The sequence below is a fragment of the Pinus tabuliformis genome, chromosome 3_2, assembly GCF_031772625.1.
Source record: "Pinus tabuliformis cultivar Carrire ecotype Pingquan chromosome 3_2, CPIR1, whole genome shotgun sequence".
In the NCBI taxonomy this organism is placed as follows: domain Eukaryota; kingdom Viridiplantae; phylum Streptophyta; class Pinopsida; order Pinales; family Pinaceae; genus Pinus; species Pinus tabuliformis.
This window is the reverse complement of record NC_142302.1, coordinates 871,036,520-871,063,176: the sequence shown is the minus strand read 5'-3', so window position 1 is coordinate 871,063,176 and position 26,657 is coordinate 871,036,520. Positions and strand designations below refer to the sequence as shown.

The 26,657-nt window shown below is 36.0% G+C and overlaps 1 protein-coding gene across 1 annotated transcript in view; it reads right to left on the bottom strand.

Annotated features, from left to right (window-relative positions):
- Window positions 1–11,077, bottom strand: part of LOC149183400 (WRKY transcription factor 28-like) — a 39,402-nt gene extending 28,325 nt beyond the window's left edge. Inside the window, exons 1-3 of the mRNA XM_089418722.1 lie at window positions 10,299–11,077; window positions 9,753–9,855; window positions 9,366–9,509 (exon numbers count right to left, since the gene is read on the bottom strand). Coding sequence (XP_089274848.1) covers window positions 9,366–9,509; window positions 9,753–9,855; window positions 10,299–10,848 — 797 coding nt within the window. The 5' untranslated portion in view covers window positions 10,849–11,077. The remainder of the gene's footprint in view (window positions 1–9,365; window positions 9,510–9,752; window positions 9,856–10,298) is intronic.
- Window positions 11,078–26,657: the final 15,580 nt, after the last annotated feature.

The following is a 26,657-nucleotide window of genomic DNA, read 5'->3' as shown; positions in this document are numbered from 1 at the left end:
TTTACTACTTCATATTTTCCATTGTGCAAAGTAGTATCGTTGTGATTCTTGGTTTGGTAGCATCAGAGATTTTAAGATTCTATCCTAGACCCACGATCGTGGAAATTCAAAAACTCTTTGTCCGTTGAATGAGAAAGCGGTGCAGGAGCATTGGATGCAAGGTTAGGTTGTGTGTTTCAGGATGAACTTGTTGGACCTCTACTTTAATATTTGGTATAGGGTGCTTTCTCTGGCCATCCTTATGTTCATTGTAGATTTGAAGAATATTGTTGAACTTTACTATCACGAAAGAGTTAATCGTTTGACCACTCCTTACCATTACATTATGGGATATTCATGAAATCTACAATAACATAAGTTCAACGGATAAGGATGACCTTGTCTAGGCCATACATAATTCTACAACCGTAATGGCCTACAAGCATTGCAGAAGTAGGTGTTTCCCCCTATGCAACATAATGGATGTTCAACAAAGAAATAAGTGATGTGATTGGAAGGTTGTTGAAGTGGAATGTAGTGTGATAAATTTCACCATCGAGTGAAACCATTAGCAAATGAATACGATATAAACAAAAAGTATAGAAGTAATTAGCAACAAGGTGCTTTCTCTGTCCATCCTTACGTTCATTGTAGATTTGAAGAATATTGTTGAACTTTACTATCAGGAAAGAGTTAATCGTTTGACCACTCCTTACCATTACATTCTGGGATATTCATGAAATCTACAATAACATAAATTCAACGGATAAGGATGACCTTGTCTAGGCCATACATAATTCTGCAACCGCAATGGCCTACAAGCATTGCAGAAATAGGTGTTTCCCCCTATGCAACATAATGGATGTTCAACAAAGAAATAAGTGATGTGATTGGAAGGTTGTTGAAGTGGAATGTAGTGTGATAAATTTCACCATCGAGTGAAACCATTAGAAAATGAATACGATATAAACAAAAAGTATAGAAGTAATTAGCAACAAGGTGCATCATAAACAACAACTAAGCTTTTTGGAATTCAAGGAACAAGTGAAACAAGTCGCTCTATTGCAAGAAATCTAATCCTAGAATCACAAATGGATTCATGGAATTCTCTAGTTGGAAAGGTTTAAGCTTTCCTAAATCTCCTTCTAGAGGTCATCCAATCCGCTCCTCTAAATTCCTAGAATTTTTCTAGCAAAAGAGAAGAAGGTGGACATCTTGTAGTCTCTGAAACTGCAGGTGGACACCATAAGCCAAGCCAACACTATAATTGAAATTGAAGTGGAAATACACTGTAAAAATGCAGTTATTGTTTTTCTTTTCCCATTATTCTGTTTTTGTAAGGACTTTTGATGTTGTCTATAGGGTCTTGGATCGACTATGATCGGGTGGGATGTTAAGGCACTCCTAGATGTTAAGCCACTCCCGGCCCTATTCGGATGTTGTTCTTGGACATGACCATGATGTAGCATAAGTGTGGAAAATCTTACAACAACAAAGAAAAAAAATATTGTTGTTATTTAAAGTCGTCCAGTAATATAAAGATAGATTTAAACCATTAAAGCTAAAGATAAACCATTAAAGTTATGGAAATTTGGATAATAATTAATTAGAGACATGTTTTTTTGTATTGAATGCTTGTATTATAAATTTACTATACAGTTTGCTGATAGCCATTAATCAGATTAGTGAAAAACAGAATGCGTAGCTGTTGAATGAAGAATTGTGGGTCAGACAAACCCAGTGGAAAGCAACGCAGAGCATCAACGGATAGATCCCATAAAGAAATCCGTACACGGGAGGACAAACTAATCTATTAGGACTCTCCTCTTTATTCTCAACGAGAAAATGTCAAAAATACAAATGTTCGTACAATTATATATGTATGTGTAGATTTTTATAGTAAATATTAAACACCATGCATAGTATATTTGTTTCATTTTTTCTAATATGATATGAAATGGATAGATGAAAGAATAGTTAACCATCATTAATTTACAGTACATTGTTTAGTATTTACTAATCTCCCCTTTTTAAAGGAAGAAATACAATCGCAGGACTCTACCTTAGAAAAATAGAAATGGAAACCATTAAACGCTGTCTCGGGAGAAAAAGAGTACTTCCTAAGAAAGAAGTAGAGGCAGTGAAGGTCCTACTTTTGAAAAGCACGTGATGGTAATATGAGAATTGGGAACCTCACAATGAAGCTATGTTACTTCTAGAGCTCCAGATTGTAAGACTATGTTACTTCATGGAGCACCACCAAGTTTGGTTGACTGTAAGGTAATGTTAATTAATGAAGCAACCGCGCAGGTTGACCATGTAATTTTATTGTGGGCCGTCAAAATGGGTAATGGAAGAAAAATTGCATTGGTCCAACTCATGCACGTTCTTTTTTTTTTGGGCTGCGTGATTCTAGGTGCCGGCAGGTTTTGAATAACAAATGTGAATGATGCACGCAGTTGCTTTTATTGGCTTTCTCTCACTAAAAAGGTATTTCTCTCACTAAAAATATGCTTTTCTTGGCTTTCTCTCACTAAAAAGGTATTTCTCTCACTAAAAATATGCCATATGCCAGCCCGGACAGTGGTCAATAGACCCTATTTAATCACGTTTCCAAAAGGTAGTCATCAGTCAATGTAGAGTGCGTTGAATAAACGACAATAATCATAGGGTGAAAGGCAACCACCATAAAACATCTTGACGAACGTAAAGTATCTGAAATTTTATATTCAACTTATTTTTTTAATATAAATTAATTTTGTTTAAAACTTGATAATGACTTTTTTATTTAAATACATTTTAAAAAAGCAGTTATTATATTTTAAATTTTAATTTTAATATCTCTATAACTTTTAAGAACAATATTTGTTTTTTATTTTGGAATAGGACTAGGGCGTTTAAGACTTTCAAAATCTAATTGACATAATAAGGATTTTTTGTTAGAGAATGGTGATGCATTGCTGCAAACTATTTATTGTTTCTTGTTTTGACACTATTTGCATGTTTGTTCTTTCGAGATTGTTTGTAGAATATTGTAAATGTAAAAGGTGGGAGGGAACGGCGGCGGAAATTTATATGATTTTGATATGGAAAATTATATTAACAATTTGACTTCAAAATGTTTTACGTGCAAGTTGACAAAGAATTTAGATTTAAAATGTTAAATTATAAAAAGTTAGCTCAATTTTTTTAATCAAATTTTTTAACTTATAATTTGATAAATAATTTTGATTTAAAAATGAATCATTAAAAAGTTTGTTTAAAATCTTTAAAATATTTTTAATAAAAAAGTTGGATTGTTTTGACCACAATATTATTAATAATATAAATTATTTAACCAATCATATATCAAGCACAATTAAGTGGTTTTTTTATGCTTATATTTTATGTATAAATATAATTTTTTTATCTTTTTATATTTATTTTTTTATTTTAGCTAGTAATTGATTTATTTTTTGGTTAATTAATATTTTTGTTAATATAAGGATATAAAAATATAACAATCATCTTGGCTTACTCTCTATCTACCAGTGACAAAACTTTAAGTCATCTAAAAATCATAAAGAGTATTAAGAAAAACATCAATATGCACTGAAAATTTGACTCTAGGCTCATGTTAAGTATCCTAGATTCTATAACAAACAAACTCACATAGCACCCATAGATGAAGCAAAAATCAAACCAACAAATCATGTTGAAGGAGAAGAGTCAGAGGGGACCATTTCATTGTGATCATTTCCTCTCCTTGGAGAATCTCTCTAGTGAGGAGTGAGGCCAAATTAATCTTCAATTCACTGCATACAACAGTCCATAGATTTCATTGATAGAAGAATTTCGTCCAACACTAGCAAAATCTCCTCCTTCACTTTGTTGTCGTCACTCTTCCCACTAATGTCTTATTTTTGCAGTAGAGATCAACCATTTCTATAAATTGATTATGTCTACCTCGGGAGTGCCCTATATCAAGGACCCATGCATCTACTTCTCGAGCTACATCTATATCTAAGAGACATCTACGATTAACTCTAACATTTATCTATGTCTCTACTATCTTTACTTGCCAAGAGGGCAGAGTTTGAGCATAAATCTAATGAACTGATGCTTCAGCCAATTCAAAAAATTACATACATGCTAGTGCCTCATAGTAAGTTAAAAAATCCTTTTTGGTTTCCCCTCATGTAAATATTATTGTATGAACTATGTATGTATTCATGCAAAAATGTAAATTATGACTTTGTTGAGAAGTGGACATAGATTCCTCAGGAGAGGAGTTCTTGTGCTAAATGTATACCATTGCATTTAATTTATCCACCTATTTCCCTGAAAAATTTATGGCTTGATGGGAAACTAATGAATTATGTATGGGTTTCCTGAGCCAAGGACGAGCCCATACCATCCTTGTCCTGTGAAGTGGGTTGTGTGGTCATCATGCAAAAGAAAAAGGATGCAAACATAGGAACAAGGTGCAAATAGAATTATGGTGTGTGGTATCGGGTGTGATGAGGATTCTTGATTATAGATCAGCATGGGGTGGCCAAGGAATGCTCAGTGGAGGAACTTCTCCTTTTGAACATTGTCTCAGATGGATAACCTATATTGGCTTTCCTTGGGGTTGATAAACTACTAGAACTTGTTGAATGGGAAAAAGGGGTTGCTTGGGTAGTTGTTGGAAGGTTGATAAACCACTCAGCAAGTTGAGACACTTGGGTTCTTGTTATCTCAGCTGATAAACCTCTAAGTTCTTCCCTTGAGGGTGATAAACCACTTAAGAGATTGTTGAATGGATTGATAAACCACCTGTATGTTGATGCTTGGACTCCTGTAGTGGTTGCCTTGAAAATCATGTTGAGAAGCCGCCCTCAAATTGAAGAAATATTCCTGGATGGAGCAGATCTTCATTGAGCCTTGGGTGAATACCTGTCTTAAAATATTGTTTGATTTGAAAACCATTATGGTGCTTACCGCTAGAGGAAGTTGATAAACCACCTGTACAACAAACTCCATGTTCTTGGTTATCTGTTGATTGTTGACTGGCATGACTCCCTTGAGCATTTAACTCCTGAGACTCTGAATATGTCTCATGGGAAATCAATTGCAAGGAAGGTTGCAGTGTAGTTGGCTCATGTTTGGGTGGAGAGTTGGAGTCTCGCCCTTATTTATCAGTCATATAAGTCAATCAGATAAGTATATTTACTTATGAATTTGTTGTATTGTGAATAATGAATGATGCTAACCTGTAACATAAGTGAACATATCAGTATTGTTCATGAAGGATTGTAATATTTATTTTCACTTATGATGAGATTATGTACATATGTTTTCATGGTTGTGATGGGTTGGAGGCCTCTATGTTAGGTAATATGTTCATGTGTTTAAATCTATTTACATGATTGTGTGTGAACTCTTGATGTGTTTTGTTAAATTTTTATAATGTGTGAATGCCATTGTTGATATTTTGTGGATATCATTGTTCTTTGATTGTATATGGATTGTTAGAAGTATATAATTAGAGTTGTGTATGGTGTGCTATATCCATGGACCTGAGGGGGTTTGTTGGAGATTCATTATGTGTGGGTTAACATAATACTACTGCACATGAAATTACAGTGAAATACCATATATGGTCGAGCGATTGTGCTATAGGATTGCAAATTTGGATGGTAAACCCATGGGTTGTATTAAAGACCTATGAATTATTCGGAAAGGGTGTCGAAGGAAATTTTCTTACATATAGGAGAGTAAAGTTAGAGTAATATTATGCTTTGTTGAATAGTCGAGCAGAGTCCTTGAAATCCTTTGAACCCCATTTAAACACAAAAAAACCTACAAATTATCAACAACCTTATTAATTATAATCATAGTGTTAGCCTTAATGATAGTGTTTTAACCTTGATCCAAGTGATTAAAGTCAATCTCGTGCACGCACCCCATTTCCAAGCATTATTTCTTTGTGGACTTGGGCGTGATTGACAGAAGGTGCAATGAAAAGTTGTTTGCCATCTAATGTATTTACACCTTCCATTTAGCGTCAACTTTAGTTGAATCCCTTTTGGATTCAGACATGGTTGATAGAGAGTATAATTGAAGCCTCTCCATCTATAAACGATAAAGCAAGAATACATGAATCAAGTTGAGGTCAAATATGCCACAAAGGCCAGGTAATTTTATGTGGACACCAAGAAAGTAGAATGACGTGGTAAGGTTGTTGATGTGGCGTGATATTAGAATGACATGTGGGAGGATATAACGACCCCTTTTAGATGGCCAAGTGATTGGTTTTTGGATGACATGTAGCATCGTAAGAGGAGGCCATGTGGTAAGGTGACATCAATGTGACATCATCAAGATGTAGAGAAGGTGGTAACATGGATTCTACATAGGTTATGTTGACACTAGGTGGTGCCATGAGCGATGCCATGTTGTCCTGGACCTGTGTTCAATGGAGGATGTTTAAGGCTTTCTCTTCCATCTTGATGCAGTTAATGGAAGGTGCATCATCAATATTGACATCCACAAATGGGAAAATTTTCGTTTGTGCCTCCCATTTAGCGCTAGGTTTGCATGAGATATCTCTAGGTGTCGATGTAGTTAATGGAAGGCGGGACAAAGATCTTCTATTAGATAACATGGAGAGTTTTGGTAGCAAGCATCCACTCCACTCATTAAAATTTGGATACACAGAAGGGGCACCACTCCTAATACATACTGTCAATTTAAATTAGAATGGTAAGGCCATGGCTAAAGCTTCCTAGTAGTTAATCCATTGGCCACATGGGTGTCATGTGGCACTGTTTAATTAGCCATTCTTTAAACAAGCATAACTCTTGATTCAAAAATTAGATCGAGGTAAACCTTATGTCACGAGAAAGCTCTTGATGATATGAATGTTATGTTGTTATCCAAAGTTAATTTCGCTAACTTTGAGGAAAAAGGAAATTTTGTAACCTCGTTTCCATAATGAGACCTTGGAGGTTGGGTTAATTAAAAGTAACACCTCATATCGACCTAGGAAGTCTGTGGGGGTAAGAGGAACTATTACAGTAAGCCATCGCTCTATGACTTATAGAGTTTTTCCTTTGCTTGGTGAGAACCCAGAAACACAAAACAAATTGACTAACAGGAGTGGAGAAAGAAAGGATGGTGAAGATGAGGTTAGGGAGAGTTATGAGAGCACCATTGAAGTAGCCGAGAGGACAAGTAAGCAAGACAAGCTTCTCCCAGTATAGTTCAATATTTTTGAAGCACTTGGAGAGGAGAAAGGGGCAAGGAAGGATAAACACCAGCAGAGAGGGAAGACTACAAAGTTACAGATAGTGTTAACCAAAATACCATGAGATGACAAGAGGTAACAACCAAGTCTAGAGGAAACATGTGCAACCAGACAACAACACCATGATAGGACCTAGAATATAGAGATTAAAAATACACTACAAAATCATAAGAGAAGACAAGAGTAAAGGTGAAGTGAATTTCATAGCACAGAGAAATTAAGCCCCATGCAATGAGCCACCTCTTATGATTGTGATCGTTGTGTGTGGTGCAATTCCCATCTTCATATGTTAACATTATGAGCTATGAAAAATGCTTACCCACTTATGATTGTGATCGTTGTGTGTGGTGCAATTCCCATTTTCATATGTTAACATTATGAGCTATGAAAAATGCTTACCCTTACATTAGTGCAGAGAGGAATAACCAACATACCCTCCCCTTATAATTCTCCTTCCCACCCCATATCGTAAATTAATCAAATTATATATTTATTATACATCTAAAACTAATCATTAAATAAATACCCAAATTTAGAATCTCATTTCACAATCAAATCTTTCTACCATTATTTATTTATTTTCTAAAATCTTTAACCACTGATCCATCCATGAAAGCCTCTCCTTTCACATTCTCCTTTCCTAAATCCATTTCACCTTACGAACTTACAAAATTAGCAACATCCATATATATCGATGACCTCCTACCTGCTTGAAGTTAAATGCTATTGTCTTAACCAAAGCGGAAGGGATACTTTGATCGTTATGCTTTCAACATAGTGATGGTTATTCAACAGATCAAGAATGAAAATTTACACACTTATTTGCATAAAGAATAACTAGTTCGCAATAAGAAAAATCACTCCCAGGGACCATAACTTTATAGAACAGAAAGTTAAGAAGAAAACTTCTTGCGTCCACTAAGACCATTCCGTGTGTTCATGGTAAAACACTAGTGATAAGACGTACGATAACAAGAAAACTTTTATTTCAATTGTTCAACCCCTATTTTCTGTTAGAGTATTAGTTGAAAGAGGAATGCTAGCTCTATAAAAGGGGGCAGTGTGGACGATATCTGAAATTTATATATAGCAGACCATTTAAGTGGATTCTAGATATGGCTTCCAGGGCTTTCGAACCACTAAATTTGGATTGCCATTTGCGGTTTATATTTTCAATTAATGTACCTAACGTCTGCCTAAGCATCACAGGAGGGAATAAATGAGGTGACAGTGTGAAGAGGTTGAAACCATAACATATGGTTTCAACCTGTTCACACTGTCACCTTGATTTATGGTTTCAACCTGTTCATACTGTCACTGTGTTTCATGGTTCGGCGCAGAATTTCAGTCAATGTTCAATGTTTCACTTTATGGACATGTTAGAACCATTTCATTATGGTTTCGGTCTGCCCGTACTGCCACTTCATGGATTCCGTGTAATAGTCTGTATGTTATGTTTCAGTTTGTTCGTACTGTCATTATGTGTAGGTTAAACCACAACTTTATGCTTTCAATCTGTTTATACTGTCACTTTATGGTTTGGGCAGATTCTGTGTTTTATTTTTTAACTCGTCCATATTGTCACTTCATGGTTTGGGCAATATTTCTGTATGGTGATATCATTCAGCCTGTTTATACTGTCACTTCATAGTTTCTGGCAGAAGTTTGTTAAATAAAGCCTCGTGATTCGAACATGCTCATCATGCTCCTCGGTTGCAACGATAAAAGCCATGAATTCAATTTCTATACAATTTCAGGCCCCGATAAACTGGTTTTAAACTTTGTCGCTGTGCAGGATCTGCATGTTTTCTGTGGGAGTAGGACTGTTGCCTTCTAGATGGCCCATAGGTTTTGCAGGTAAAACCATGACAACAGTCTCATGGAAAAATTTGAGACTTCGGAGAATTTAAGGCCAATAGAAAATAATGACAATCATTTACTTTGGTAGAAAAATAGAGAACCAAGCAGTTTCACATGATATAAAACAATATATATTTTCTCTATATATATTCTTTCTAAACATTCAATTGTGATCTTTATAGAGTGCAGCAGTGTTTCTTAAATTTGTTCCCCATTTCCTACTACCAGTTGGGAGCATACAGAATGAGAATGGTACCTTGGATAAAGATTGTTTTTCACCGACTTCTGACCATATTTTCTCCAACGATACCCATCATCCAGAATGTCAACTTGGCTTCTTGTCTGAAATGCGTATCTGGGCCTTCGAATTCTCTTCTCCAGCTTACCTCGAGATCTTGATCTGCAGAACAAAAATTACCTTATGTAAAAAATCTTAAAATAAGTTTATTAAAATGCTTTTGTTTTGTGGTCAAATTCTCTCCAACAAAAGACGAATACTGTATTGGGATGGTAGTTACATATTCAATTATTTGTGGATGTATCTCTGACCTACAATATGCAGATTAGGTTGAATGTAACTTCTAAGGTTGCGTTTTGTCTCTACAAAAACAGCTTTTTGCAGCCCCAAAGTCACACGGCTTACCTGTTATCCTTTACATTTCCACCATCGTTTTCTCCTAACTGTGCTCTTTCAGATTGCGCGATTCCTTTATTATGTTCATCATGTACTGCAGGAAACATTTGTCCTGAAAATAAAATTGGTAAAACCCATATTAGAATTTTTCAAATTAAAAACTATTAAAATCAATGATCGGCTTTCTCGAATGAAGAACGACATTAAAACCCATATTAGAATTTTCAAATTAAAACCATTTAAATCAATGATGGCGTTTTCTGGAAAGAAAAACAACATGGTAATCTGTGAGCGTAGGTTTTCACAATCATCCATGTTGCGGAGAATTTTCTTAATAAAGTGTGTCAAAGATTTTTGATCTGTGATGAACATTTTACTTATTATTACGCACTAGAAAGTAAGTATAATAGATAATTTCTAATGATGAGTAAAGTGTCTACCCAATACCTTACAAAGATTAGAAATCCTTTACACAATTTCCTCCTAAAATTCTCCACAACATTGTGCTTCACGAAATCTAGAGCATCATCGTTCGGGTATATCAGTAATATTTACCTTCTAATCCAGTAAACCCTCTCATAGCAGAAAGTCTAGCTTGCGTATCTCCAGAAGAATTTGATTCGGGAAAGCCCCCTGGAACACTAAATTCTGTTCTCTGCACAGATTCCTCCTTACCACTCGTCGTTGTCTGTGATAACCAGGAAGGTTTCCAGATGCTAGGATTGCACCCACTCTGATTCATCTGATCCTGTTGTTGTTGTTGTAGTATGTTCTTCATACTGTTCGCATGTTCAGTTTTCCCTTGATCATGAGCCCGTGGCTGGGTTTGGATAAACTCTGTTAAACCATGAGAAGCTGCCGGGGAGGAATGAGTGTTCGAGCTGCTTATTCCATTAATGCCTCCATTAATCCGCGGGAAACTTGAGCTATTTGCAGTGGTGGAAATATCTGGATTCATGAAATTTGTATCAACCCAAGACACTGGTCGCTGAACAAGTGAATTCGGCGAGAAAACCAAATCTTCGTAGCCGCCAGAAGCATAATGAAAGAAATTGTGTCTTGTTGCGGGGTCAATATTCATGCGAGCAGACATATCGTTCTTCATGAAATCGTGTTTGAGATTTATGAAAATTGGACGATTCAGGCTTTAACCCGTAACAGAGAATAATTATTACAGTGTTACCGAGAAACATACGACCAGGTAGGTATCTTTGGTATGCCTGTATTGAAATCCAACGGGGGAGAAATGGTGCCGTGGATAGCTCTATAAGCACGAATTGCAATTTAGTTTAGGCGTGAGTTAGGTGGCTGGGCCAGGGAACAACAGTGAGTGGAGTCAGAAAATGAAATTTAATAAAACATTAACCTCACATTGCTATTTCAATACTAGTTCTCCTCTTCCTGGCGTCTTCCTTCTGAATTCTTCTATTGCGACTTTTTTTGTTGCACAATTGGCGGCCAAAACATTCACCGCCGCCCAATACAACACGCGCGACTACTCTTCCTCTGCCAAAATTTTCATTTGGTTTTGAACAAAAACATCGCCACGTGCCGTGAACGGCACGTTTTTTTTTGTCTGTGCATTCACCTTCCATTCCCACTTCCAACGGTCTCTGAATATTTCATTCTAGGATACCTCAGTCTCATTTTACCCTCGTGGATAGATAAAACCAGGTTGCGGACTTTACCCTTGTGGATAGATAAAACCAGTTGCCGTAGTCTATTTGTTAGAGGTTTTAGAAGTTTTTTTTAATCATAATTGCTTACACCAAAATTTATAGGTGTTAGTAAACTGATTACTAGAGTTAGAGCATTTAATCATAAGCTTTAGTAAATAGACACATCTAGTTAACTAATACTTGAGAGGTGGTTAAGTATATATGGGGAAAGAGAGTGCTGGATTATGTAATGCCCAACAATTCCCCAACATAACCTAAATCTGACTAATACCCAACCATCTCACTCCGCCCCAGCCAAAAAAGTGTTCCAAACTCAAGACCTTTATGTTCCAAATTCAAGACCTTTAGCTTGTGATTTAGCTTACTGCAAAACCAGTGAATATTGATACTAATTTATTTAGAATGAGTTAAAATTATAAGTTTTATTTAATAAAGTGCGAATCCATCTGCTTAGTCAAAGATTTAACCCAAAAAAAAAAAAAAAAAAAACAACAACAACAACCAAATTTCAACTAAAAAACTCCAAAACATACGGTGAAACTCCTATCGAAAAACATACGGTTAAACTCCTATCGAAATTCATTCAAAGGAGGTTTCATGGGACCCGTCCATGGATGGATTACCGTTCAGCTTCCACACCTAAGTCACATCTACACGGCACTCCTAACCACCTCCGCTGACGCCATAACCCTAATGTAGAATACAGATATCCGTATATGAATCCAGAGTTCCATCATCTACACGAAAAGTAAGCACTGAATAACATATCTTTCAAAGTAGGCAGAAATGGACGCTCTAGAGAGCGTTGAAAATTTTCATGTCGAGTCACATCTGTAAATTCTGAATATTTTCTATAAATTTGCCTTTTTATTATGTTTATTATGTCTTTTTATTATGCCTGCGTACATACAGTTCAACCGTACGAGGCTCTCATATTTATTTATATATACCTGGATATATATGTGCTTCCACTTCTTTCAACTGCGTGGCGCGGGCATGACTCAAGGCGACGGCTATAAAGGTTATGATCTGCGAAAGATATGGTGACTAATGATGAAGTTTCTTATGGTGGTGGTGGTGGCCAACTGATCCATCGGGTGAACAAGTTCTTTCCTCTCACAATTATTAAAAATCTGATGTCTGCATGATGTCATCGTCTCAATCTTCTCGCTCAAAGGTAGAAAAAAGGTTGCTGTGGGACTAACAACATATATCAAAACAGCAGTTAGCGTTATCATGATAACAACACTATATCTAAACGACTGGACTATCGTTACCACCTTCGTCGCAATACTAAGAAGGGTTCCTGTTATTATATTGGAACGTAGTTCATGGAAATGGATTCAGTAGTTTGCAAGTATTTCTGTAAATTTGCTTTCCCAAAAACCAAGTCACCGAATTTACAATATTGGTACGTTCATACTGGAAACTTTATTAGTGGTAGTCTCACTATCACGAATTTTGGTTTTTTGGCACATCTTTTCTCGACAATTTTGTTCTAAATTCGGTAAATATTTGAATCTTCTTTGGAAGTAAGAAATAATTGAATGGCACAATACTAAATACTTCTCGCAAGAGGAAACATATATCTCGGGACAATTAATGATTCATTTTTAGTGAAATGGTTTCTTTAAATAATGGTGATTGGTGATGAGGATGAATGAATGTGCATTTGTTTTGTTGATGGATAATATATTTAATGAGGAATATTGTACTTTTTAACTCTAAAATGGACTGAAGTGTTTTGAAAGGTAATGTTAAAATATTTGAAGTTTGGTTACTGTGATTTGGATTTAGTTTGTGACTTGGATTTAGTTGGATAAAGAATCAAGGTTTGAGGAGAAGCCTATAAACATTTAGTAATTTTAAAAGTTTTTAAAGGTGAGTTTGGTTCATTTTACTAGTGAATGTTAATAAAATAGATAATTTATAATTATAAATCATAAATACAATATTTTAAAATGATTAATGATTTATTTATATAACCACTCTAAATGTAAAGAAAAACAATAGTAATCCCCTTATGAAAAGAATTCATGGTTACTCACTTTCATACAATACAATACACTATATGTGAGGGAAACTACATTATTATTTATAACTAAATATTCATATACTACAATACATTACCATAATGGAAACTGTATTATTATTTATAACTAAATAATGGGCCTTATTCAATGAAATCATTTTATACTAATTAGCCTTATTTAACAATAAAAAAAATTATTAGCTTCCTCCATTTTACTCTAATGGGCCTTCATCCCCCAATTGCATCATTAAGGAGTAACTCTACATTCCTAGCCCTTTAAAAAAGCATTGCCTTCAATGCCTATAGTGAGGAGGCACAACTATGATCCTATGTATGGGCATTCATTGCAATGCTAACAATGGTTATCCATAAATTGAAGTGGTCCAAGAAGTTCATCCATACCTTGGGTCCCATGTCCAAGTGTTCATGCTCATTACCAACAATTGATGCCTAAGCTTAATGAATGGATAAATACTTTGTTTCAAATGGTCATGTGAATCCAAATAGTTTGACCCTTATGTGTCATATAGCTATAAAAGGTTAGTTATCAATTCAGAAGGAACACATGACCACTAGAGAATATTCCCACTAAAAACTAGTAGCCATAATGGGTTCTTCAATTCCCTTAATGATGTTGATTGTAGATTGAGTATGGTCATCAAAGAGAAGATGAAAGTAGTTTAGTTTCCTTCCCATAAATGACAATGATTCAGATATCATTCCTCACAAATATTCTTTAAATCATACCAACCATAATATATGTCACTTGTATGCTCTAATTCAATATCATTCCAAATTTCCATTTTTTGCATTACTTCTAAAGCTTCCTATATTTTTTATATTTAATGCTCCATATAGAGATAAACTATACAAACTCCTTCAAGCGGTGAAATTATTCCAACTTAACTAACTATTTTTTGGTAAACTGAGTTGTAAACTGTCGTGGTTATTTTATTAAATAGTTTGTACTTAAAATTTGAAATGCATGTTATGAGGGTTATTTTCCTTAAAATTATGGATTTATTAATTATGGTGTTATCATTATGCATGAAATATATGAAATATAGAAAATAGAGAACAAACGAAAATACAATTACTCATAATCCTATTAACGCAAGATATGACCTGAGAAACCCTTATGGATGTTTCTATGCTCTCTCTTTCTTTGAATGAAAATGAATGGAATTACAAAGAAGTGAGATTTGTGGCCTGTGGAATTTTATAGTATGCAAACTCTCTCTCTCTCAACTACTTTGCTCATCTATGGAGCAAAACACATTTGAATAGAATGAAATCATTTTGCTCTTAGTGGCCTAATTGTAACACAACCTAATAGCCTATTAGTGGTTATGTTTGACTCCTTCAACTTTTGGCTAGAGTTACATATCAACTCTTCTAAAATATTCTTCATCATGATCAAGTGGCTATCATTTTTTCCATAAATAATAGGAGCTAACATTGTATTTTCTCAAATCATGGTAGTCAAAACAACAAGGTAAACTTTTGGGTGGCATAGCTTTTACATACATATTGTGTTTAAGGTGATTCTTATGACATCAGAAAGGTATCTATGTGTAGAATAGTTTTAAGGGGGTAAGGTGCTTAAGAAGAATATTTTTATCACCCAGAAAATGTTATTTGATATCTCAAACAACTTCCCAAAGGTTCCAATCCCCACTTCACCAAATTGGGACCTACCAGTAAAAATGGTCTATTGATTTGATTCCTCCACTTTTTCTACTTCAAAAGCATCAATATGAATGAAAATAATACAATGATCCAATTAGGGTATTAAACTCTTCATAGTCCATAGAAGTTTAGGAACAGGTGCATGAGAGAATTCTTCCACATAATCTGCATATAAAATTTGATATTTCTTAATAACAACGCCTAATATATCGTGTAAGTAATGATAAAATATTGTAAGTATGAGTGCTATATAATGCAATAATTTGAAATACCCAAACTCACCCCTCCCCCTCCCTCCCCACTTAATATCAATCATAATTTCTGTTATTACCATATTTATGGAATGCCATGACCATTATATATCTACGATATATCTGGAAAATCATATTCATGTTTTTATAACGTAATGCTTTAGACTTCAAGACGAGTCCATATTTGGGGTAATTTGTGGGATTGTGAACCCCATTAAGATAGACTCACCTTGAAGTCCAAAATTTTGTTTTAAAAAACGTTAACATATTTCTCTAGATATTTCACAAACATCTTGATTGTAATGGACTCACTCTTTCATATCTACCAGTATTAATTTGGTGGAAATTTGAGAGATTTATCAGAATATATATACTCTACAAGACATGTCGTCATCATATGAAAAACCATAAAATAGTTTATTTTAAATTAGTGATGTAACAATTTATTAGACTTTGATTTGAATAACATTTTTCCCAAATTGGGTGTCCTTTTGAACAAGCATTGGTAGTTCGTCACTCAAGTTTCCTTTAGTTTTTCACCCTTGGACGCAGCTCTAATAAATTTTAGATTTAGTATATGCTTCTAATCTCTTGGGAGAAAGAAAAATTGAACAGATACTTACACAAACCTATTGAAATATGAGTGTGAGTGTGTTTAAAAATACGGTAGCTGAAATAGTAGTTCTTTAGATTTACTTGGACCAAAGAACATGGGATTTTCTTGTTATTGGAATGGTATAAGTGAAATCTTTCATTGCTATTTATACCCCATTTAAGAAACATTTTTTGGATTCCTAGTTCTCATATTGACGATCGCTGATAGCCTCTTAGATCAATATATTAGTCCTCATCACTAAGAGATATATATTGTTAAATGAAGATCGTGTGGAATAATTATCTCCTACATATTTTCTTGAACATGGTATGAATTATATAGGGCACTTTAATCAATGGATACTTAAAGTAAAATAATTTTCTTCCTATGAATGTGTTTTATAGTGCGACTTTGTAGGGAGTATTGAATAAAAAATATAGGAATATTATGAAGCAATGTTTTTCTAAGTGGGGTGGAGTGTTAGGATCCTCTATAAGGATGCAATAAGAGGACAAAGTGCCCATTAGAATAATAGTTGTGGAGGCCATCTAATGTAAGTTGAAATAGGATTTTTATTTATATTATCATTAAATAATATCCATTATGCTAGTTAGTATAAATAAATATAATGTGGATTCCTTTAGGAATATCCCTCGGTAGTTAGCATGGGGTTATGACTATTATTTTCTAATTAGTAAAAAAAATATGTTGTAATCCTCATTACAAAAAGGTATTTAGTATTAAAATTAAATTTATTTAGCTCATAAAGCATATTGAATATAGCTTGATTCCCTCATTAAATGGATTATTATATAGCTTCACCTTATCTTAAACGTGTTTTTGATAGATAAAACATTAAAAATTTTCAAATCTATGTTATTTGTAATTAACTTCAAATATCATAAAAATTAGTAATTATTTTTAATTTTAATTTAATAAAATATTATAAATAATATAGAAAACAAAATAAATAAATAAATAAAAATTTGAAATTTCTATCAACATAAAAAGTTTAAAGATAAACTATAATTTTTATACACGCTATTCAAAAGGAAATTGTAAATAAATTCAAAAGGTATTTTTAAGATTACATCCAACATAAATCTAGTCATTTAAAGTTTTGAAAATAAACCATTAATAATATAGAATTATATAAATGTTTAAAAAGCACTTACATATATTACATTATATTTTGAAAATATATTTTATATGTATATTTTGGACTTAAAACATATGAACGTACACACACTTTATGTGAGAAATCAAGGTTAAAAAGAATGAATGTGCCCATGGATTCATGATAATCTCGAATCTAATGCTTTATGATACAATTCCACCATTTCCTACACTTTAGGACGAAAATAGGTACTGATACAGAAAAACAATAAAGTGTAATTAGATTGATTTGAATTTAAACCTAGGATATTCAAGGATATATGATATTTAATTCTATAAAGCGAAAAAGCTTTTTCCATTATCATAAAAGGCTTTAGCAAAGCAAATCAACATACTTAAGACTCGGATTTTTTCAAATTATTTTAAAGAATTTCAACCAAAGGACATGTTTTTTTTAATTTTTTTTTATAGTTTAATAATTTTTTTTAAAATTTCAAGAAAACTGATGCATAATATAAAATTTATATTCCATAATGTAGAATATATATTACCAAGCTGATGAATATTGTAAAAAAATATTTGAAAATACAAAAAAAAAAATTACCAATCATAAGCAAAACATTATAACAAATTTATAAAGTTAGGATAATTTCGCATCCATAGAATTGATTTAAAAGTCCACATTCCAAACTTTGAATAATATAACATAGTGGATACACCATCATTGTAGAATGTTACACAACGTCTTAAATTTTCAGGTACAATTGAATTTTGGAATGCATGCTTTGACAACCTTCCTTTTCTTGATCACATCATTGCTCCAAGGAGCATAGGTTTAAGTTCAATGCGTCCAAGAAACCCATTTGGATCGTTGCAAAAATAGTAATGCGTTTCATACAAATCTAACCAAATCCCCCATAATTGTCAAAGGATATATTTTCTGTGCACAACCTAATGGGTTAGGGGATTCTCCATCACTGTCAAAGCTGGAATATTTCGAGCACGAGTTACGGGTTAGAGGATAACGGTTAAGATATTCTCGGCCAGCTAGGTGGATTTACGCATACCTGTTTCACTTTAATGAAATTATATGAGTTATCCTTATAATTCATATATAAACCAGATAAATTGAATCGGTAACTTTGTTTAAGGGAGGGAAACAAAGCTAGAATTTTAAAACAAATTCACTCATTAAATTTGATGGCTTTCATATTTTTTCAGTGAGTTTTTATGGTTTTTGTTGGGCAACAGATCCCTGCGTAAGGTTTTTGGGGCTTAAAGCCTACAATTTTAAGTATTGGTATTGTAAAGGCTCCGCGAAGTGAGCGGAGCATGAGTTGTAATGAGTCAAGTTAAAGGGTAGTCTACCCAAAAATAATGTAAGATAATAGAAAGTGAGTCGGCCTTCCTATGGTCTGCGGACCATGGGAATGTATAAATAGAGCAAGGCTCTAGGTGTAGAAGGTAGTTTTTAAGTTTTAGATCGGATTTGAAGTGTTATGGGTTGTTGACTGTGATATTCGCTCTAAGTCTGTAAGTCCGAGTCGAGGGTTGTAATAGTAGAAGAGGCTCTGCAGCTGTGTGCGCAGAAGCCTGGTAGAGTCCATAGCTGTGTATGCAAACCCTTGCAGCTGAGTGCACAAGGTAGAATTGGATTCTACTGGAGTAGAAGATTAATAAAGATAAGTGTTTTTGAAATATTTTGCATCTGCTCGTAGATCTGTGTGACTATTCTTTTGTTATGGTTTCATGCATCTCTTTAAGGTTTATGTTTGTGCGCGCTAGTTACAAATATTGAATGATTAATAAAATCTACTGAATTAAGTCATATCTATAATAAAACATACTAAGGATAAGGTATCTAGATAGCACCTCTTCGCACTCGATACTAGGGCTACGAAAAGGTCGAATAGCTGCGTGAAGCAATAAAAGTGCGAAATATCGATTTGCGACTTTCCAGACCTCATCAAGACATCCCTAGGGTGCGGAAACCTGGTTTTAGCACCCTCCCATACTACCTCGGGTGAGGCCTCAGTCCACGCTCTGCGGACTGTTATCGAAAGGGCCGGTAGTTTTGGGATTTGTTTAGCTAAACATTTCTGAACCTGGGTTAGGCCCCAATAAGCCAACAAATGGTTCCGTTGCTAGGACCGGGATCTGCCTAAGGGATGTCTGATGTCAGAACAATGCAAACCTACGAAGAAGGAAGTTGAAGATTGGTTGGATCAAAAGCTTTACGTGTTCGTATTACAGGAAAACAAAACCCCGCAGATATCCGAGAAGAGGTGGCTGGATCGCTACATATATATGGAAATCCATGAGATCTTCTTCACGACCTTCTTGTCAACGCTGTATGATTGAATCACGAGGCTAGCCGACAGCCAGTGAAGGTGCAAGCTCGATCAACCGATAGTGTGGACTCCGGAGTTGGTGTGTAGGCTAGAGACATCTGAATATAAGATCGCGCAGGCCGTAGATCATTGCCTTGATCGGATAATAGGAGGGTTTATCACTGAATTCGCAATAGACATGACTGTAAGCTACAATGAAGCAGAAAGACGTTTTCTCAAAGGACTGCGACGTAAGTACATCAAATCTTTGAATACCTGAATTAAGATGTTATGTGAAAAATGAGTGATGTGAATACATTAATGAGTGGAACGACGTGGAGCAGAAAGGTCTACAAAGGTATCGAAGGGTTAGGCAACAGTCCTTTAATTTCACCTCCATGAGCGAGCGAGGAAGGGTGCGTTTGGGTTTCTCCGAGGAGTGCGGTCAGTTTGATAAGGCAACGCATTCTGCAGTTATCATTTTTGGGTGTGGAGCATGATTATTTAGAGGTCTTTGTTTTCAGCCGGATGTATTCCCTGGGAAGATTATACACCCCTCCACAGATTGTCCCCCCTTGGCTGGGGGGTCAAGGGGCCAGCAGTCCCCTGGCGGGTGTTTCGGGGGTAGCGCCCCCGAAGTTAAAAATAGATGTAAATTTGCCTTGTAAAAGTATAGTAATTTCTAGTCAATTTGGGTTGTTCATTAGGCAGATGATCTAACGATAGAGCTTATGTTTAGTTTAGGGTTTTTTGCCCTAGAAGGCAACCCCTCTCTTTGTATGAGGGCATTGTATTGAGGTTGTGTAATAGATGTGTATTCTCTGAGCGAGAAACAGAGAGGTGAGACTGTGAGAGAAAACAGAGGATATTACAATGAATCTGTTGTAGGTTGTGTCTCTTCATTTTGCTGGATAATAGAAATGAAGGATTGGCTGTTTGGGGTGGATGTAGCCCAAACTCGGTGAACCACGTATATCTGTGTCTCTCTAATTTTATGTGTGTGTTTTTCTGCATATTATATGTCTTGAATTTCTCTGTGATATAGATAATTTTTCTAACAACTGGTATCAGAGTCGAAGGTCTATTCAGCTGATAAACTTGCAGGAAATAAGGCTTCCTCATTCAAGTGGGAGATATGGTAGAAGATGGTAAGTTCAGGGTTGAGAAATTTAACGGCCAAAACTTCTCGCTGTGGAAGATGCAGATGAAAGATTACCTGTATCAGAAAGATCTGTACCTACCATTGAGTGGAAAAGCAAAGAAGTTGATGGCTATGACAGATGCAAAATGGAACATTCTCGATAGAAAAGCACTCGGAACAATATGGTTGTGCCTCGTAGCATCGATCACCTTCAAAATTTTGAAGGAAACAACGACAGAGGGTTTGATTCAAGCGTTAGCGAAACTATATGAAAAACCCTCGGCCTCAAACAAGGTATTTCTTATGAAACGGTTATTTAATATGAAGATGTCAGAAAGTGGATCTGTTGCAGACCATTTAAATGATTTTAATACAGTTACAAGTCAGTTAAGTTCTGTAGGGGTAAACTTTGATGATGGAGTTAGAGCTCTGTTATTCTTGTGCTCATTGCCAGAAAGTTGGAATGGTTTAGTAATGGCCATTAGTAACTCTGTTTCTGGATCTAGTACTTTAAAGTTTGATGATGTTGTTGGTGCTATCCTTAGTGAGGAAATGCGATGGAAAAGCTCTAGTGAGACATTGGGTAATGCTTTGAGTGCAGAGTCTAGGGGAAGAAGAATGGAAGGGGGAAAGAGCTCGGGATATCGCAGTAAATCAAGGAAAGGCAGATCCAAGTCCAGATCGGGGATAGTGTGTTGGAAATGCAGAAAAAAATGACACCTAAAGAAAGACTATAGATCTCGGAAGGGAAAAGAAGGAGATGCACAGCAAGAAAACAATCATGAAGCAAATGTGACAGGTGAGGTGTTACAAGATGCTTTGATTCTTTCTTTCAAAAATATTACTGATTCCTGGGTGGTAGATTCAGGGTCCTCATTCCATGCCACACCTGATAAGAAATATTTTCATGACTATGTTCAAGGAGATTTTGGACAAGTCCGTTTGGGTGATGATAAACCCTGTAAAATTGTTGGAATGGTTAAGGTTCTTGTAAAACAGCAGAATGGAAACCAATGGCTACTAAAGGAGGTAAGGCATGTTCCATATCTGAAGAAAAATATGATTTCAACAGGGCAGTTGGTGAAGGTTGTGTGACAACTTTCACAGATAAAGCTTCGAAGGTCACCAAAGGAGCCCTGGTAATAGCAAAAGGTGAAAGGGTTGGTACATTGTATTTATGTGATGGTATTTCTAACTATGTTAATGCTTTAACATCCATAAGAACAGATGCAGCATTATGGCATCATAGGCTCAAACACATGAGTGAGAAAGGGATGAAGATTCTTCACTCAAGGAATTTGTTTCCAGGTTTGAAGAATGTTGATTTGGACTTCTGTGAGAATTGCATTTATGGAAAATAGAAGAGAGTCAGATTTCTCAGAGTTTGGAAAGAAAATAAGAGCGAAAAATTAGAGCTTGTGCATACAAATGTATGGGGACCTGCTAAGGTATCATCTCTTGGTGGCTCTCGTTATTATGTTACTTTTATTGATGATGCAACTAGAAAAACTTGGATTTATTGTATTCAGAATAAATCTGATGTATTTGATACTTTCAAGAAATGGAAAGCTTTGGTTGAGATTGAGACAGGAAAGAAATTGAAGTGTCTCAGATCAGAAAATGGAGGTGAATATTGCAACAAAGAGTTTGATAGGTATTGTTCAGAGCATGGAATTTACATAGAGAAGACAGTTCCAAGAAAACCACAAGAAAATGGTGTGTCAGAAAGGATGAACAAAACAATCATGGAGCGTGCAAGGTGCATGAGATTGCATGCAGGATTGCCTTTACAATTTTGGGCAGATGTTATAGATGCTGTTGTTTATCTAATAAACAGAGGGCCTTCAAGTTCCTTGGATGGTGGTATTCCAGAGTAAGCATGGACAGGTAAAAAGGTAAACTACTCTTTTTTAAAGCTTTTTGGTTGTGAGGCCTTTCTCCATATTAATAAAGAAAATAGAACAAAGCTTGAGGCAAAATCAAAGAAATGTACCTTTATTGGATATGGTGTTAATGATTTTGATTATCGCTTATATGATTATGAAAATAAAAAATCATTAGGAGCAGAGATGTAATATTCAATCAAAAAGTCTTGTATAAGAATCAATTACACGAAAAGAAACAGGAAAAAGAAAACAAGGAATACACAGTTCTTGATGAGATCACTGAAAAAGTAAAGGTGTCTGAAAATAATAATAATCAACAACCACAACAAGAGAAACCACCACAACAGAAACAGGGACCCCAAACACCTGAAAGTTGTGTTAGAAGATCTACCAGGATAAGTATACCCCCTGAACGATATTCTCCTTAATTATATTATTTATTGTTGATTGATTCTGGTGAACCTGAATATTATGAAGAAGCAATGCAGGTTGAAAGCGAGAAGAGGTGGGAGCTAGCCATGGAAGAAGAGATGGACTCCTTAATGCATAACCAGACTTAGGACTTAGTCAGGTTGCCTGCAGGTAAAACTACATTGCAGAATAAATGGGTTTACAAGTTGAAGGAAGATGGAGGAAAACAAAGGTACAAAGCTAGACCTGTGTTGAAGGGGTTTTCACAGAAGAAAGTTATTGATTTTGATGAAATATTTTCTCTCGTTGTTAAAATGACTTCAATCAGAACTATTTTAAGTCTAGTAGCAGTCGAAGATTTTCATCTTGAGCAGTTAGATGTAAAGAGAGCCTTTCTCCATGGGAATTTGGAGGAAGATATATATATGCAGTAGCCACAAAGATATGAGGTAAAAGGGAAGGAGAAACTAGTGTGCAGGTTGAAGAAGAGCTTGTATGGCTTAAAACAGGCTCCAAGGCAGTGGTATCTAAAATTTGACAAGTTTATGTCGGAACAAGGTTATACTAGATGTCCCTCTGATTATTATGTTTATCTGAAAAAGCAAAATGATGGCAGCGATATTATATTGTTATTGTATGTAGATGACATGTTTGTTGCAGGGTCTAACATGCAGGAAATAAATTTGCTCAAAAGAAAATTGGCAAATTCATTTGCAATGAAGGATTTGGGAGCTACAAAACAAATCCTTGGTATGAGAATAACTAGAGACAGGAAAAATCACAAATTAACATTGTCTCAGAATGAGTACATGCAAAAGGTGTTGAAAAGATTTAATATGCACAATGCAAAACCAGTTAGTACACCTTTTGCTAGCCATTTCAAACTTAGTAAGGAGATGTGCCCAAACACGCATGAAGACATGGATTATAAGTCTAAAGTTCCATATGCATTAGCAGTTATAAGCTTAATGTATGAAATGTTCTGCACAAGGCCTGATATTGCACATGCAGTGGGAGTTGTAAGCAGGTACATGAACAATCCAGGAAAAGAACATTGGATGGCAGTGAAATGGATTCTCAGATATTTGAGAGGTACCACAAATCAAGCATTATGCTTTGGCGGTTCAAACATTTCTCTACAGGGATATGTTGATGCAGATATGGAAGGTGACAGAGATAACAAGAGGAGCACTATAGGATATGTATTTACTGTAGGTGGAACAGCTGTCAGTGGGGTTTCAAAAATCCAAAGTGTTGTTGCACTTTCAACAACAGAAGCAGAGTATGTTGCTACTACAGAGGCTAGTAAAGAAATGATTTGGTTACAAAGGTTTATGGATGAATTGGGTAAGAAGCATGATATGGGCATGTTATACAGTGATAGCCAAAGTGCCATTCATCTTGCAAAGAACTCAGTATTTCATTATAGGACTAAACACATACAACTCAAGTACCATTTCATACAATTAGTGTTGGAAGATGGAGAGTTGAAGCTGGAAAAGATACACACTAGCCAGAATCCTGCAGATATGCTAACAAAAGTTGTAACCAGGGAGAAACTGAGAATATGCTCAGTTTCAATTGGTCTTCAAGGATGAAAATGAAGATGAGAAATAGCCAAGTCCAAATAGGAGTCATTGTCCAACAAATGAAGTAGCGGTAGAGTTGCTACAATCATTCTCCAAGTGGGAGATTGTTGGGTGTGGAGCATGATTATTTAGAGGTCTTTGTTTTCAGCCGGATGTGTACCCAAGAAGATTGTGCACCCCTCCATGCAGGGGGTACATGGGGGACTTGTCCCCCCCGACTGGGGGGTCCAGGGGCCAGCGGTCCCCTGGCAGGGGTTTCATGGGTAATGCCCCTGAAGCTAAAAACAGATGTAAAATTTCCTTGTAAAAGTATAGTAATTTCTAGTCAATCTGGGCCGTTCATTAGGTCTATGATCTAACGGTAGAACTTATGTTTAGTTTAGGGTTTTTTGCCCTAGAAGGCAACCCCTCTCTTTGAGCGAGAAACAGAGAGGTGAGACTGTGAGAGAAAATAGAGGATATTACAGCGGATCTGCTATAGGTTGTGTCTATTCATTTTGTTGGATAATAGAAAGGAAGGAATGATTGTTCGTGGTGGACATAGCCCAAACTGGGTGAACCACGTATATCTGTGTCTCTATGGTTTTATGTGTTTGTGTTTTTCTGCATATTATATGTCTTGCATTTCTCTGTCATATATATAATTTTTCTAACAATCATCCCCACTAACGCCACCACTCACGTCACTTGCTTCACCTCCATCTTCACCCACACCACCCCCACAAAACTAGTAGTTTAGCATGGCGAGCGTGATCAAACTGCCTTTATTCAGAGTAGGGAACGAAGATCCAGATCAGTTTTGGTTCATAGTAAGTGCAATGTGGGAAGAACACGGGCTTACGAATGATAACATTAAGAAGGCCACATTGGTAAGTGCGCTACAGGATTGTGCGCTGACATGGTATATCAAGCACTCGAATGATCACTCGAATGTCAGAATAGTGGAGATCCAGATTGCGTTGAACAAAGAATTTAGCCGGCCGAAATCAGAGATGCAGTCGATCATTGGATTTAAGGAGATCATGATGCTTCCAGGCGAAACCCCCTGGGATCTAGATCAGAGGCTGAAAAATATGATCCGCAAGGCTAATATGACACTGACAGATGCGCATCACCGCGCATGGTTTGTGGCGTCTTTGACACCACACCTGAGGACAACACTGTCGCAACAGAAGCTCTCAACCCATGTAGAAGCATTGGAAATGGTGATGAGGAATGAAACTCTGATACAAGATCCAGGGTTGGGAGTCCAGTAAATCCATGCACAACTACAAAACCTATGCTTGGAGATGCAGAGTTTGAAGCAGGATAGGGCGCCCTGGCCAGAGGCACGCGAAGAAGTGTGGTGTATAAAATGTAAAGGCCAGGGCTACGATAAGGATCACTGCCCAGTATTTGCAAACTATTTGGCAGGAGGGGGACCGATGCCATTAAGATCGGAGGCACAAGTAGGGCTGAGGGCGATACCCGTGCTCTGGTGCACGATTTTCTAGGTGGGATGAAAGCATGCGATAGACAACTGTCACCTATTGTAAAAGTATACCCAGATTCCACAGCAACTATAGTGTAATTTCTATAGATCAGTGGGCCACGATGAGCAGACATGTCAGAGCTATGAGCTAATGATGGATAGGACTCCAACTTATCAAATGAAGACAGAAACGTGAGGCCTAAATCCAGCCGCAACAATAGCGCGGGGGGGATTTCAAGGGCGAGGTCAAGAACAAGGAGGAATGGAACCCGGACAAGGGCACAGACAGTTAATTTGCTATAATTTTAGAGGACCCAAGCACTATGTGCACGACTATACGAGTCCAACCAGAATGTGTTGTTTGTATTATTATCAGTTTGATCATGAAGCAGTAGATTGTCTGACGTTGATCACACAGATGCATGAGAAAGGGGTACTACAACCTACTCCAACTCAAAATATCCAAATGATGAGGTCTGAACCACGCGAAGAAGACCCCAATGTGAACATGGTGCTTAGAAGCGGTGCAACCACATGGTAAGATAAGGGAAAGCAACCCAAGGACGATACATGGGTTCGCAAGGCTCCTACGAAGGAACCTGAGTTTGACTTGGAACACGTAAGCAAAACGTTTATGGAAGCTAAGAAGAGCTTAAAGGAGGCCTCTACTTTAGGTAGTAAGGATCAACCAGAACCGGGAATGGATCCTTCTATGCTTACTACT